At 34.5% G+C, this 17553-nt stretch overlaps 1 protein-coding gene across 1 annotated transcript; it reads right to left on the bottom strand.

Moving 5' to 3' along the window:
• Positions 1 to 11025: 11025 nt before the first annotated feature.
• LOC139888920 (probable galacturonosyltransferase-like 10) lies at positions 11026 to 15380 on the bottom strand. The gene is made up of 2 exons (XM_071871901.1): positions 14524 to 15380; positions 11026 to 11074 (listed from the first exon to the last, which is right to left on the bottom strand). The coding sequence occupies exons 1-2, from the start codon at positions 15363 to 15365 to the stop codon at positions 11026 to 11028; spliced, it is 891 nt and encodes a 296-aa protein (XP_071728002.1). The 5' UTR covers positions 15366 to 15380.
• Positions 15381 to 17553: the final 2173 nt, after the last annotated feature.

The raw sequence follows: 17553 nt of genomic DNA, 5'->3' as shown, positions 1-17553 counted from the left end.
TGGGTAGACAGATCTGTCATCATATTCATATGTGATGTTCTAACCTATTCAATTCAAGCAAAGAAGAAAACGAACAACATCTTTGTCTTACGCTCGAACTCTTGAGGAAAGAGCAACTCTATACCAAAATCTCCAAGTGTGAACTTTGGTTAAACAAAGTCCAATTTCTAGACCATGTTGTTAGTGGTCAGGGTATTACAATAAATCTCGCAATCGAAGCCACACGTAATCGGGAAACCCTCACAACTCTGACTTGTGTTCGTAAAATCTTAGATCCTTACCGAAAGTTCATTTCCGACTTTTTCTCGTGATGCTCGTCCTTTACCCTCGATAACTCATTAAGTTGGAAATTTAAACCTCTCCGTGCCCGGACCTTAAGCGTGATTTTTCACACCAACATTACTAGCTAAATTCGTATAGCGCCAGATGGAACTTAAATATGGAAATATTTCTACTTGAACGCCGAAAGGCATACTCTCTCGACTCAAAAATCGACGTAACTGAAATTCGTTATTTTGCACGAACGATTGGAATACTTAATTATGGATCCGATCAATCTTCTCATCACCACGTACCACGTTACATAACACTGTTATTGCACTATGACCGTCTGATATTACTGGGACCCAAGATAACACACAATCCAAGGATACTTCCTTTCTCTTTGACTTATCGTCCTCATGCTCCTGATACGGACAACTACTACTCAACCCCGAACTATACAACTATGTGTTCTATCTCGTTTTCCCACCAGGTCTCAACATTTGACCACTAGATGCGCGATATGGCTACCTCAGGATGTGAGCTCATCCTATTCTAAGTTCTCATTCCACTCCTGTCCTTTTGCTTGTACTTTTGTATAAGGAAACCTTTTATATACTTTCTCAATGGAGAGAGAGACTCATCATGTATTACTAGTATTCACCACGAGGGTGAATATCCCTGAAAAAAAAAAAAAAATGTTCTCTGTAGCCGGTAAGGAACTTGTTCCAACGAACGTTTTCAAACCCTAACTAGCTTGTTCAAACCTATCTTAATTCTATTCCAACACGGTGTACCATTGTCGACTATCTCGGATCACAATACTCGTTTCACTTCTAGTGTTACAAGAAGCCTTAGAGACACGTTTAAACATGAGTACCATGTATCATCCACAACCAACGGACCAAACAAACGTACGTTTCACATCTTGGAAAGACATGTTACAAACATGTATTGTTTCCTTTAGTTGTCTCCTCTCACACAACAGTTACCATTCGTGTATTAACGCCGCACTTCCGAAACCCTATATGACCGCAAATGTCATACCCCTATTCGTTGGACCAAAGCATGTGGCAAGCAAATCACCGGATCCGAACTCATTCAAGAAATAACAGTTGAGATCGTACAAGTCCGAGAAGGACTCAAGATGACTCGTAGTCGCCAAAAGGGCTATACCGATATTCGACGTAAACCTCTCGAATCCTAAGCCAGTAACCGTGTAATATTGAGAACTCGCACCTTGGGAAGGTGTAATCCGTTTCGGGAATCAGGGAAAGTTAAAATCGTGATATATTAATCCTTTTGAAACCGCGGGGCGTATTGGAACCGCTCCTACCGTTTAGAACTTTCGACTCAATTAAGTTTCCGTTTACCCTACGTTCCATGCAACAAACTTAGAGACGTGTCCTATGGAACAGGAACGTGCTACTCTCCTAGATAAACTTACTATTGATGGCAAACTCCCCTTCATGGGAAACTGGTTGAAATTGTGGATCGTAAAACCAAGTCTTAATACAAACTGAGATCTCGACTGTCAAAATTTGTGGGAATGTCCGAGGACGTATCTTCACTTATTCACAGCATTGACAACACTAGGTCTCGAGTAAGAAACCACGACTATTGCTTCCAACTAAATTTCGGGACGAAATTTCTTTTAAGGTGTGGGTAATGTAACATCCTGCATTTTTCCATTAAATTATTTTAACGCCCGTCTTTTTATTTTAATAATATCCTCAGTATCTCGATTCGTATCCTCCATTAGCTAACATTCTTAAAATATTTTCGTTATTGGATTATAACATCTCTCGTACTCTCGTGTAATTCAAAATAATTCGTTTGGTTAATTCACGCACCCGCACCCGAACTAGAGGGACTAAACTTGCAAAGAGGCCAAAGATTTGACTAGGTCAACTAGTCAAACCTTCAACCTCCTCCTCTCATTTTCTCCCTTTTCTCTATTTTCATACTTCCATTTTTCCTCTCAAGAACTCAAACAAGATTCATCATCTAATTTCGGATTTGGAGGCTAACATCAAAACAAATTACATATTTGGAATCCTCTCTTCATCCTCTTCGACTTGATACCAATTTCATCTCATTTGGGTAACTTTCTAAAATCACTAGATTTTGTGTTCTTGATGTTTTTGAATTATAAAAGTGTTAGTTAGTGTCTATGGCTCGTGTATAACATGAATATATGTTTTGTTTGTTCGATTTGTTGATTTGAGTAACTAGTTTGAACACTTGAAAATGGGTTTGCTTAATCTTTGATTTTGGAAGATTAAATGTTGTTAAATTGTTAAAGTTCATGTTTTAATTGTGTTACTAGTATCACTAGCTTCGTTTTGATGCGTAGGTTGATTAAGAAAACTTCAAATACATGATTTGTGATTTTTGTGAATTTTGATTAGGGTTTGATGAACTTGAAATGAACTTTTGATACTTTGGATGCCATGAAATGTTATTAGTAAGTGTTTAGTTGTATTGCATGAGTAATTACCTTCGAAACGGCATATCATATGTGTGGATTGGATTCCCGAATCATGAAATGCATTTCAAGAACTTGAAACTTTGAAAATGGACCTTGAATGATCACTTGGTTTGAAAACTCGGTTGTTGCAAATGAGGTTTTTTGATTGATGAATTGTGTTTAGTTGCATTCTACGTCAAAAGAGCTTTCCAACGATATAAGGTGCGAGTCCTAAGTGTTAGCGGTTTGTGTTTTATGCACAAAAAGGTTTTGGATTGAGACTTGAACATTTGGGACTGGCCAGGCACCAGCACCCGGCCTTTGCCGCGGCGCGGCCCTTTCCTGTCGCGGCGCGACATATAAGGGGGCCAGGTTCTGACCTCCTTGTCCCAAATGTGAAAAATGTTTGGCCCGTTCTAGACCTCCGATTCACATGAGATTTGTTCTAACATGCTTATATATGAATAAAAACCTCAGAAAAATAGTTCGGGACCCGATCCGAACGTGTTGACTTTCGTTGACTTTGACCGACCAAAGTTTGACTTTTTGTCAAACTTAACCAAATGATTATGCAACCTTCCTAACTTGTTTCTGTACTTGTATCTTGCATGAAACTTGACAATTTGATTCACATGCTACATAATAGAGTCGTAACGAGCCATAGGACTAATTGAGCACATTTCACCCGACCTTGTGTCGTAACCGGTAAATTGATACAACTTACTTGTTTAGGTCAAGGCTAAGCAACTTTCATGCACACGTTTACCTTGTGAAGTACTTTTATACTCGTGCACTCGAGGTGAGATCATAGTCCCACTTTTCAACAACTTTTATACTTTTAAATCGTGGGCTGAGAAACATATACATTACGTACTTATATACATTTCACACGTATATATATTTTTCATACTTTTATACATTGAACACAATTGTGAATACAAAGATACGGACGAGTTTGAACGAAAATTCTCAATTCAATTATCATTAGTTACATCAGATGGTGTAAGCGAGACTATGTTGTGTGGATCCATACGGGTTTGACTAACCCTCATTCGGACGGTTCGCTACCGTTAAGCGAATGAAATATATTCTGGTACGGTGTATGTTCTAACACTTTTATGCTGAGGTAAATGATACGGTTAAGCTTTGATAATTGGGTGCTCGGTAAACAACAATACTTATGGAATTCAAACGATTCGGAAAATCGACTTATACTATAACTTGTGGTTCAACTTATTTTACTTACATACTCATTTACTAAACCTATGATTTCACCAACGTTTTCGTTGACAGATTCTTCTATGTTTTTCTCAGGTTTTGAATGCTTAAGTGATACATGCTTCCGCACTCTTTTGATACTTGCTTGGATGTCGAGTATACATGCATATTTGGAGCATCTTTTTGGCTACTTTTAAATTGTGTCGCATAGGTTTCAATTGTACGTTTAACATTGTAATGTAACTAGCCGTCGAACTTCTTTTTGTAAACTTGAAACACCCTTTTACATTGAAATGAATGCGACATATTTTGGTCAAACGTTGTCTTAAAGACTTATGACCATGTAATGGGACCTACGTAGTCGACGCCGTCACTTGACGATTTGTCGGGGTCGCTACACCCGTTAAGTTCATACTTAGTAGCTAATATACAATTCAACTACTACAATTCTATATGAAAAACTGATTATAATAATATTTCGCGTTCAAACTTTTACACAATATTTTACAAACTTACAATACCGCTTATTTTACATATAGCATGAAATATAGCACACAATAAATTTGATACAAGATGGTTGTGAAGATAATTCTAGCTAGTACACAAGTCGTTCAGCAAAGGCAATAAAGACACGTAATTCATACGTCCAGAAACAAGTCATGCATTCTGGTTTTACTAGGATTACTTCCCATCCTTGGTCTTGTGGAACATAACCGTTATGGCCGTTGATAAGACAGCGTGTTGTAACGTCGTCAAAGGGACGAGGGTTACGTAATGTCCAACAGTCCCGTAACAATCTAAAAACCTCATTTCTTACCCCAATTACCGACTCCGTCACTTGTGGGAACGTTTTGTTTAATAGTTGTAGCCCGATGTTCTTGTTCTCACTTTGGTGAGAAGCGAACATTACTAATCCGTAAGCATAACATGCTTCTTTATGTTGCATGTTAGCCGCTTTTTCTAAATCACGAAGTCCAATATTCGGATATATTGAGTCAAAATAATTTCTTAACCCATTGCGTAAAATAGCATTTGGGTTCCCCGCAATATATGCGTCAAAGTAAACACATCGTAACTTATGGATTTCCCAATGTGATATCCCCCATCTTTCGAACGAAAGCCTTTTATAAACCAAGGCATTCTTGGAACGTTCTTCGAATGTCTTACAAACTGATCTCGCATTAAATAGTTGTGCCGAAGAATTCTGACCGACTCTAGATAAGATTTCATCAATCATGTCTCCGGGTAGGTCTCTTAAAATATTGGGTTGTCTATCCATTTTGTGTTTTTATACTGTAAAATAGACAAGAGTTAGATTCATAAAAAAAATACTTATTAATACAAGCAATTTTTACATATATCATAAAGCATAAGCACACTATATTACATATATTACACCACACGAATACAACTATCTTATTCCGACTCGCTTGTTTCTTCTTCTTCAGTTTTGGTTCGTTTTGCCAAGTTTCTAGGGATATATGATGTTCCCCTAATACGAGCCGTCGTTTTCCACATTGGTTTAGAAAAATCTGGTGGTTTAGAGGTTCCCGGGTCATTGTTACAACTTAAGGACTTCGGGGGTTGACGATACATATAAAGTTCATCGGGGTTGGAATTAGATTTCTCTATTTTTATGCCCTTTCCCTTATTATTTTCTTTTGCCTTTTTAAATTCAGTTGGGGTAATTTCTATAACATCATCGGAATTCTCGTCGGAATCCGATTCATCGGAGAATTGGTAATCCTCCCAATATTTTGCTTCCTTGGCGGAAACACCATTGACCATAATTAACCTTGGTCGGTTGGTTGAGGCTTTTCTTTTACTTAACCGTTTTATTATTTCCCCCACCGGTTCTATTTCTTCATCCGGTTCCGATTCTTCTTCCGGTTCCGATTCTTCTTCCGGTTCCGACTCTTCTTCCGGTTCCTCTTCGGGAACTTGTGAATCAGTCCACGAATCATTCCAATTTACATTTGACTCTTCATTATTATTAGGTGAGTCAATGGGACTTGTTCTAGAGGTAGACATCTATCACATAATATCAAACGCGTTAAGAGATTAATATATCACATAATATTCACATGTTAAAAATATATAGTTTTCAACAAAATTTGTTAAGCAATCATTTTTCAAGTAAACACGGTCGAAGTCCAGACTCACTAATGCATCCTAACAAACTCGATAAGACACACTAATGCAAAATTCTGGTTCTCTAAGACCAACGCTCGGATACCAACTGAAATGTCCCGTTCTTATTGATTAAAAATGTTCCATATTAATTGATTTCGTTGCGAGGTTTTGACCTCTATATGAGAAATTTTTCAAAGACTGCATTCATTTTAAAACAAACCATAACCTTTATTTCATCAATAAAGGTTTAAAAAGCTTTACGTAGATTATCAAATAATGATAATCTAAAATATTCTGTTTACACACGACCATTACATAATGGTTTACAATACAAATATGTTACAACAAAATAAGTTTCTTGAATGCAGTTTTTACACAATATCATACAATCATGGACTCCAAATCTCGTCCTTATTTAAGTATGCGACAGCGGAAGCTCTTAATAATCACCTGAGAATAAACATGCTTAAAACGTCAACAAAAATGAGTTATAGGTTTAACCTATATATATCAAATCATAATAATAGACCACAAGATTTCATATTTCAATACACATCCCATACATAGAGATAAAAATCATTCATATGGTGAACACCTGGTAACCGACATTAACAAGATGCATATATAAGAATATCCCCATCATTCCGGGACACCCTTCGGATATGATATAAATTTCGAAGTACTAAAGCATCCGGTACTTTGGATGGGGTTTGTTAGGCCCAATAGATCTATCTTTAGGATTCGCGTCAATTAGGGTGTCTGTTCCCTAATTCTTAGATTACCAAAGTTAATAAAAAGGGGCATATTCGATTTCGATAATTCAACCATAGAATGTAGTTTCACGTACTTGTGTCTATTTTGTAAATCATTTATAAAACATGCATGTATTCTCATCCCAAAAATATTAGATTTTAAAAGTGGGACTATAACTCACTTTCACAGATTTTTTACTTCGTCGGGAAGTAAGACTTGGCCACTGGTTGTTTCACGAACCTATAACAATATATACATATATATCAAAGTATGTTCAAAATATATTTACAACACTTTTAATATATTTTGATGTTTTAAGTTTATTAAGTCAGCTGTCCTCGTTAGTAACCTACAACTAGTTGTCCACAGTTAGATGTACAGAAATAAATCGATAAATATTATCTTGAATCAATCCACGACCCAGTGTATACGTATCTCAGTATTGATCACAACTCAAACTATATATATTTTGGAATCAACCTCAACCCTGTATAGCTAACTCCAACATTCACATATAGAGTGTCTATGGTTGTTCCGAAATATATATAGATGTGTCGACATGATAGGTCGAAACATTGTATACGTGTCTATGGTATCTCAAGATTACATAATATACAATACAAGTTGATTAAGTTATGGTTGGAATAGATTTGTTACCAATTTTCACGTAGCTAAAATGAGAAAAATTATCCAATCTTGTTTTACCCATAACTTCTTCATTTTAAATCCGTTTTGAGTGAATCAAATTGCTATGGTTTCATATTGAACTCTATTTTATGAATCTAAACATAAAAAGTATAGGTTTATTGTCAGAAAAATAAGTTACAAGTCATTTTTGTAAAGGTAGTCATTTCAGTCGAAAGAACGACGTCTAGATGACCATTTTAGAAAACATACTTCCACTTTGAGTTTAACCATAATTTTTGGATATAGTTTCATGTTCATAATAAAAATCATTTTCTCAGAATAACAACTTTTAAATCAAAGTTTATCATAGTTTTTAATTAACTAACCCAAAACAGCCCGCGGTGTTACTACGACGGCGTAAATCCGGTTTTACGATGTTTTTCGTGTTTCCAGGTTTTAAATCATTAAGTTAGCATATCATATAGATATAGAACATGTGTTTAGTTGATTTTAAAAGTCAAGTTAGAAGGATTAACTTTTGTTTGCGAACAAGTTTAGAATTAACTAAACTATGTTCTAGTGATTACAAGTTTAAACCTTCGAATAAGATAGCTTTATATGTATGAATCGAATGATGTTATGAACATCATTACTACCTTAAGTTCCTTGGATAAACCTACTGGAAAAGAGAAAAATGGATCTAGCTTCAACGGATCTTTGGATGGCTCGAAGTTCTTGAAGCAGAATCATGACACGAAAACAAGTTCAAGTAAGATCATCACTTGAAATAAGATTGTTATAGTTATAGAAATTGAACCAAAGTTTGAATATGATTATTACCTTGTATTAGAATGATAACCTACTGTAAGAAACAAAGATTTCTTGAGGTTGGATGATCACCTTACAAGATTGGAAGTGAGCTAGCAAACTTGAAAGTATTCTTGATTTTATGTAACTAGAACTTGTAGAATTTATGAAGAACACTTAGAACTTGAAGATATAACTTGAGAGAGATCAATTAGATGAAGAAAATTGAAGAATGAAAGTGTTTGTAGGTGTTTTTGGTCGTTGATGTATGGATTAGATATAAAGGATATGTAATTTTGTTTTTATGTAAATAAGTCATGAATGATTACTCATATTTTTGTAATTTTATGAGATATTTCATGCTAGTTGCCAAATGATGGTTCCCACATGTGTTAGGTGACTCACATGGGCTGCTAAGAGCTGATCATTGGAGTGTATATACTAATAGTACATACATCTAAAAGCTGTGTATTGTACGAGTACAAATACGGGTGCATACGAGTAGAATTGTTGATGAAACTGAATGAGGATGTAATTGTAAGCATTTTTGTTAAGTAGAAGTATTTTGATAAGTGTATTGAAGTCTTTCAAAAGTGTATAAATACATATTAAAACACTACATGTATATACATTTTAACTGAGTCGTTAAGTCATCGTTAGTCGTTACATGTAAGTGTTGTTTTGAAACCTTTAGGTTAACGATCTTGTTAAATGTTGTTAACTCAATGTTTATAATATCAAATGAGATTTTAAATTATTATATTATCATGATATTATCATGTATGAATATCTCTTAATATGATATATATACATTAAATGTCTTTACAACGATAATCGTTACATATAAGTCTCGTTTAAAAATCATTAAGTTAGTAGTCTTGTTTTTACATATGTAGTTCATTGTTAATATACTTAATGATATGTTTACTTATCATAGTATCATGTTAACTATATATATATATATATATATCCATATATATGTCATCATATAGTTTTTACAAGTTTTAACGTTCGTGAATCACCGGTCAACTTGGGTGGTCAATTGTCTATATGAAACATATTTCAATTAATCAAGTCTTAAAAAGTTTGATTGCTTAACATGTTGGAAACATTTAATCATGTAAATATCAATCTCAATTAATATATATAAACATGGAAAAGTTCGGGTCACTACAGATTTCGTATGTTGTCGCTTTAATCGACCATGGTTTGAGCCTGATTTTTTGGCCGCTTTCGATTTGATCTGTCTGTGGTTTTTTTAATTACGGTTTGCATCTGTACCTTTCAATTGATTGAAGATTTCGTTATGAAATTAGGGTTTGTGGCTGTTGACCTGAATCGTCATTTGTTTTGTTGCTGTTGCTGTGCTACTGGTCCCGTTGCCTTTGTAAATGATGAATGGTATATCTCCTATGCTATTTTCTGTGCTTATAATGAACTCAAAAACAAACCAACAAATAAGAATATCTTAAATTAATTGTTGAAAAAATGATTATTTGATCACCTTATTGTTTGATATTTGGATCTTCAATAGATTTATATCAAAAGTGGTGTTGTTAACAAATAAATTGGTACAAATATATTAGTTCTTGCTCTATATGTTTGTTGATTGTATGTTAAAATGTAGGCTTGTTAATATTTTAATTGTTTCAATCTTGCTGTGTAAATTCTTCATTTGCATAGTCTTGAATTAGATGCGTCAAACGAATATTGTTGCTGGTGCAAGTGTATTTGACGGGACATTGGATGTTCTTGGTTAATAAAATATTTTTGAACTTGTAGTCCATATTTAGGATCATAATCAGTAAGTTGATTGTATGATTAACTTATGAAGTAACTATTAACTGATGTGAACATCTGTTATACGTCTATCGAATTTTGATTATTTGATTCTTTGATATTTATATATTTTAGATTAATTGCGAAAAAAATAAGGATATATAAATTTGGTCTACTACATATATTGTAGCAGTAAATAAATAAATTAATGTCATTGATTATAAATTTCATATCATTACAGGTTGTGAGTGGTGGTAGTCTTGCCTTGCATTGCACAATAAGCTGTATTGCACATTCTTCACCTGAGAAGCTGTTGTGTTCAGCTTACTGATTATGAATGGGATTTATAACAAATAAGATTAATAAAAAGGCCGTGATGATGAATTTGTTGTGGTTCAGTCGAGCAACGAGAAAAAAACGTTTCGTATCTTGGCGGGGCAACTTATAGTTTGCAGCCATGACGATTCATATCTGTTGCTCGATTTTAGACACATACCTGAGCCTCATATCTCTTCAGTTTTTCACAAATGAGGAGTTCCTAAGGTTTGCTAATCTTATCAAAAGAGATTACTGGTACTATTGTTTTGAGGTTTCGGTAGGCTGTGATGATGATTTTGTTGGAGTTTAATCAAGCAATGAGAAAAAATGGTTTCGTATCTTGGCGGGGCAACCTACAGTTTGCAGCAATGGCGTTTCATGTTCTCTTGCTTGGTTTTACACACATGTCGGAGCCTCAATTCTCTTAGTTTTCTACATTTGACTCCAATCCAGCTGAAAATACACCGGATATCGATTATTTGCAGGTTCTAATAATCGTAGCTGTTTCGATAATTGCATGATGTTTTCTTATTGCTTTATGATTTCAATATTTTTATGTTTGTTATATAATTTCTTTTGTGCATGTTGTTCATGAACTTTGTTTTCCTTATTATTAAAGGGGCTAGGGACGTTCGCGGAATCCGTGCCAATATTAGGATCTATATAGTTGTTTTATATTTATGGTAATTTTGATTTTGATCCTTAATCTATGCAGGAGGTGATGATAGTGTACAACCTATACAACTAGAGGTAACACTTTGGAACATTTTTCTAGAACCTTAAGATAAATGGCTCATATTGTGTTTGCTTCACAACTACAGGTCATGATTGGTCATGATAGCTATGCAATTTCGCTGACTTTTTAAAACATATTCCCCAGTTGGTTTTTTTTTTTTTTTTTTTTTTTTTTTTGCAGACTTGCTTTTGGAGTTGAGGTTCTTTGTTTTTGGTGTTCATTTGGTAAGTGGCTATTTAGTTTATAATGAGATGTCTTTCCTTTATAATATGTTAAATATGTTGTTAGCTTTGTTATGAGGTTGTCGTTTTTTTTAGGTTTTGATTCAGGTTGCTACTACCCTCTGTTGTTCCGAGCGATTGCATTGGAAAAAAAAAAATAATTTTTAAGATTTTAAAGGTGAAATTTGGATGTTACATGTATTAAATAGGTTTTTTGTGTAATCGTTTACCGGATTTTACTTTATGTTTGAATTAACAATGTAGACCAAAATTGCAAAATCTAATGACGTATTGTGATATGAAAACAGCAGCTGCCTATAGTCAAATCACATTCAACTACGGATATCGAATATACCGATTGAAAAAGTGGATATCAAATTAGGTGGGGCCAGTAATAGAACCAGAAAAGAATGAAGTGAAACAAGAGATAAAAACATAACAGAGAAAAAGGATGAAATTACAAAAGATAAGAAATAACCACCTTCGTTTCTTTACTTCATGTTCATATATATAATTATATCACTTAATTATTAATCTATGAATCGGTAAAGTTTTTGCAAACAAACTTTTTTTTTCAATATGGTAAAATCGGTCGGACTCACAGCATGTCATGATGAGCATATAGTTATGTTGAATTATTTTACATCATGAGAAAATTGAATGTGAAGTTATATTATTTTAGACTAATATTCAGGTCATGCTATATACACTAATATCCAGGCTCTTTTTTTTTTTTTTGATTTCTTTTTCAGTTGTGTCACATAGTAATAATCACGCAACATGATTCTCTTCTTCGAATGTGACTCTGGTGCATTTTCTACCATAGACTTCCTGCCATGCGAAGATGCGCCATTAGGAGCAGGTAGTTTTCGATTTTCTTTTTTGTTAACTTTAATGGTGCCACTTGCTTTTTTGTTAGTGTTACTTAAAATAGATTTTTGTATGCAATAGGTTGGCTTCATACTTAATGTTCATAACTTTTTTTACAAAACATAGTATATCGTACAAAGCCAGCATGCATATAAAGAAAAACAAGGAATGAAAAGATACAACATCAAAAAAAAAAAATTGAAACAATTAACTTTTGTGTTGTTAGTTTCTACTTCCGACCATTCATAGTTTATTCCGACGTTTGTTTAACACTTCAATGATGTACGCAATTATGGTGTGTAGTTTCTAAAGTTAATGAAGTGGGTGCTATATCTATCGTGGACAATTCATCAATGTCTGCAACTTCTAATTGTGTAGGTAAGTTTACAATTTTTGTTTTATAACTACACTTTAATTTTGTCATTTAATTTTGATATTGAAGGAGTTCGTTTTGTTGCGTTATCCGGTGCACACATGATCACAACTTGATCTTGCACATCATTGCTATTTTTTAATCTATTTTTATATTAAATTTTTATGGCAGAACATTGAGGTTGATGATTGGGCATTCTGCAAGTTCACCATCCAATTTCAGAAAAGTCCGTTACAAATCATGAGGTAATCTTCTATTCTAAACTACTTAGTGTAATTCATTTTTAATATGTATAGTTAATAGTTGATTGCTCATTTGTAGATTTTTATGATTCTCCACTCTAAACACATCACTTCTTATCATAAGCCAGAAGGGTTATTCATTAGCTTTTGTAATAACAAAATATGAACATTTGTAGTTCATAAATATATTAATACGTAAAAAGTTATTGCATATTAGTTGGAATTCCTCTCTTGGAGGGTTGATATTGTTCATTACTCACGTACAACAATATACTTTGGCTTTGCTACTGACTTCGAGCTTGGTAAGTAGCTTTTAAAGGTGACCTCAAAGGATTGACTCCGGTAAACAATCCATCAACAAAATTATTAATTGTTTTATCTCATTAAAAACCACAATTGATGGTAGTTACATCACAAAGACTTGAATTTTTTATTCATTTACCAACAAACAGGTCAACTTGATTATGTTTTATCGATGGGTCGATATATAGTGCGCAGATATAGGTGGCTGTGGTTGGTACTTAAACAGCTATGCAGCTATGAGATGTCAATATTGCCAATCATCGCTATATGAACCCCTTATTTACTCCGTGTTTAAAATCTAGATAGTATCATTCTCAAATAAATTTATTGTAGAATAATGTTATGATTTAAAAAAGTTTGACTTATCATGTTGCTTTTCAGGATTAGCGGAATTTAGGAACAAGATGGCTGATTGAAGAATTGCATTCACCTTTTGTAACAAACGGTATATTCATATATGAATACGAAAAATGACAGAAATCACCCAATCGTCAAAAAGCCACTTCACTAGGCTTCCGGAATCCGGATACTACATCTTCAACAATGCAGGTATAAGGAAAGAAATCAAAGAACAATAAACCCTAGCCAACATGCGGATAGTAAGTAGTTATGTAATAACTTAGCTACGTAGCAAGTATGTACTAAGTATGCAAAGGCTATGTCTATATACTTACCTATTTTGTACATCTATTCAGATTATATAACAAACATATTCATTTTGTGTAAAACACGAGTATCACATAACGCACATCCAACAGCAACTGCCGCAACGCGCGGTCTGACATTTTACTAGTTATTATTATTATTATTATTATTATTATTATTATTATTATTATTATTATTATTATTATTATTTGTGTTAGTTAAAAAAACATAAAAAGAAATTAATTAATGACGTGGCAGTTAAAGGTAAGATGTTTTAGTCATGATAGACACCGTTTAGTTATAGGATTTTATGAGTTAGTTATAGGATTTGAATGATGATGTGGCGCTGATGTGGAAGTTATAATGATGAATAGTGTTAGTCACGATAGGGAGTGGCCTAACAGAAATTAAGTTATGCTAGTACCATAAAATTGGTACTCCCTCCGTCCCACTTCAATTGTCCATCTTTTTATTTTGGGTTCTCATATCAAATGTTCACTTAGGATTTCAACCAATCAAAAGAGGTTATTCTGAAAAGAGAAGATTTCTGATTGGTGGAGAATGGATTTAGTGGGATTTTCTAAAACTGTGTGCAAAAAGTAAGAGGTAGTATTTTTTTTTCCCACATATTCATGTATGGATATACAAAAAGAATCTCTATAAAACAAAATTTAAAGAAAACAATATACAATTAAAAAAAAGAATGAATCAAATTACAAATTACCAAGATACAAGGCCTTCATCAAAATCATCTTAGTTGTTCTTTAAAATGTTTATTATAAAGATCATAAGGAGCCCATAGATCATCAACCGGACACGGATCACCCGAATCTAATCTCACCCATGGTTTCCCTTTCCCACTCCAATGCAACAAACTAATCGGACCCGGATGTAAAGTCCGACAACTATGAACCCGATTGTTCCCACCAAGCCCATGTTGGTTCCACCTATGATCGATCCCCGCCACGTCACCACCAAACACCAACAAAAACGGCGGTAACGAACCCAACTCATATATCCTCTCCTCCTTTTGAACCTCCATCCATTTCTCGATCCGACCCGTATAATCTTCCTTCCTCCATTTTACCAAATCCATCACCATTACACCCGTATTAAAATAACAAGGCTTCTTACCTTCAAACACATTCGGCATACTCGAATCATACCAAAACCTATCCGTAAAATACTTAGTAAAATTCGCGTGACAATAAACCGGAGCTCCAACTGCAGTCGACCCGGATAACGAAACGGACCAAAGCTTCTGTATATCATCAACAACTATAATATCCGAATCCAGATAAATAACCCGGGTCACACTCGAGTCAAGTATGTCAGCCAAGTAAGTTCTAGCGTAATTCAACGGGTCTTCAAGTGCTTCACGAATCGAATACGATATCAAATTCTTGACTAACCGATCATCAAACTTGTAAACCATAAAACCCGAAGATGGAAATATGGTTTTGATGATCCGGGTCAAGTCTTCGGGTTTGGGTGAATTGGATTGAGATGCAATGAAATGGAAGTAAATATTTTCAGGACATGAAGTATGTTTCAATATTGAATGAACAGCAGCTACTGATCCTCTTAAGTAGTTGTAATCAAGAGTCATTGCTACATGAATCCCACCCGGTTTACATTGAGCTCCGTTTATGTACTCTGGTGCTTCATTGTATTGTACGTTTGTAGTTTGATCAACTTCAATGTTTGAAACATAATTATGTGTTTCAGGAACTAAACGGATCGCATTTGTGGATACAAGTAAGAAAATTATATTCAACACAAAAGCAATAACAACAGGTTGATATTGAAGCATGTCATAAAATCTTTTTTCCGGTCAAAGGGGTCGCCGGAAGTCAAGATTCAGGTGAATTTGTTTTTGTGTTGTTTTTGAAAATATAAAGAAGGGGAACGGGGGATGTAAGTGTATATATTTAGGTGGGAAGAATGCGTGTTTTTGTTTGAGATGCGGGAGGGGTGGAATAGGAAATATGAAAAAGTTAAAGGGGTGAAATGGAAATTTAAGTGGGGGTGTTTGAATTAAAAATTCAAAGGTGGATGGTTCGAGGAGTGTGAATATACTAAACTAGGTTTGATTGTATCATTGATTTCCATGTTACCACATGCCTTGTTCTGCTACATTATTCATATTCTTTTCCCAATTTAATATGTTTTTCTTACTTGTGTTTTAGGAAATATGTTTTATCGTATCATGTAAACAATTCGTTTCCAACTTAACTGTATTTGACAAATGGAGAAAGTAAATACTCCGTAGTAAAAAAGAATATTTATACGTTAACATTGTCGTTTAAAAATTAACGGCGTTTAATGGTCGGGTCATCCATGCCGAAAAATGGTAGTACACTTATATTATATATATAGTACACTTAATCGTAAGTTTAAAAGCTACGTGTAACATTGTCGAATTATTGACTTATTTTTTTGGACAACGATTGGGATCACCCGAGGAAGACTTAACCACCGGTTGCGATCATCTCCCGTTTCGACTACGCCGATACAGCGATAATAACCCCGTCCGCATCGCTGCCCGGGAGGAAACCTTAAAACCGATTCAAGTGTACGGCAAAGTAAAACCCCATACCCTTTACCCCCCAAACGATATGTGAAATGTGCAATGGGTGGATACTTCATGGCAGGGATGAAATTGTGTTTTTAATATGTAGCTAACGGGGATCGAACTCATGACCTTCCCTAAAGGAGGCATGCCACCAACCGCTGGACCGCATCACAACTTCGAATTATTGACTTATTAACAAGGTGTGTAATGGCAGCTCTTCATGGGCTTGAAAACGAGACTTACATTCAAGAGCAGATCTATTATATGTTGACTGGTAGTACGGAGTATCAGTGAAATACGCGATGCATTGAATTTTTTTTTTTTTTTGAATTTTTAATTGGTGATACCATTAGACATGGTAAAAAATTTTGAGTAACACCATTGAATAGTGTAATTTTATTGATCTTTTAACTAGTGACACCATGACTATGATTTCTAGATCCGCCACTGATTACATCATGCAGATATATGGATCATATATGTTAGTTATCGCACGAGCTTTCTTCCGTTGTTCTTAATGAATCTTCTATTCATGGAGTTGGTCGATTACATCTTCTGGAGAATTCTCGGTCCATGAGATTGAGGAGTTTTCGGACGATATCATTTTACCTTCGTTACCAAAGGCGTTAATTTCTTGGTCAGAATGTGTTCCCTTTTTTTCTTGCAAAAAGTTGAAGGTGATCCAGAGAAGTTAACATCTTCCTTTGGAGTTGAGTTTAGGTCAATTACCTTCTCGATTCAATCTTTTTATGAAGGGTGTGGTTCTTGATTCTGTAGATTGTTTAAATTCCTTATCTCAAGTTGAATCGGTTGATCATACCTTTTTTTTTGTTGCGAGGTGGTGTTGAAAGTTTGGAGTAGGCTTCGCATTTGGTGCGAGCTTGATTTGCCTAGATTTTCTTCTTGAGCGGTATGAGAGTTGTGGTTATAGAATTGGAGGTCAATGTCGGATAGTAAGGTGCGGTTTCAAATTGTTGTGGCAGCTTCTTTAATGCTATTGTGTAGGCGTCGAAACTGTTAAGGATGTATAATATTTGCATATATTGTGTGTATATATCTATTCCTAATTATGAGGAATTTGGTATTGTGTATAATTTGTTTCCTAGTTTATCTCTTTAGCTTGGAAAACAAGATTTGTATATCCTATATATTGTAAAGTTATAATCAATAATATTTTGAGATTTCATTCTATTCTCTCTATATGGTATCACGTAGCCTAAAA

The sequence above is a fragment of the Rutidosis leptorrhynchoides genome, chromosome 2, assembly GCF_046630445.1.
Source record: "Rutidosis leptorrhynchoides isolate AG116_Rl617_1_P2 chromosome 2, CSIRO_AGI_Rlap_v1, whole genome shotgun sequence".
NCBI classification, from domain to species: domain Eukaryota; kingdom Viridiplantae; phylum Streptophyta; class Magnoliopsida; order Asterales; family Asteraceae; genus Rutidosis; species Rutidosis leptorrhynchoides.
Note: the sequence above shows the minus strand (reverse complement) of the source record. Positions and strands in the feature narration are given on the sequence as shown.

What these genes read in the sequence shown, in the direction of transcription:
- LOC139888920 (XM_071871901.1), bottom strand. Translation starts at nt 15,365, where the DNA reads ATGACTCTTGATTACAACTACTTAAGAGGATCAGTAGCTGCTGTTCAT. An exon ending in GATCTTTATAATAAACATTT is followed by an intron (nt 11,075 to 14,523) that starts TAAAGAACAACT and finishes ACCTCCTGCATA; the next exon opens with GATTAAGGATCAAAATCAAA.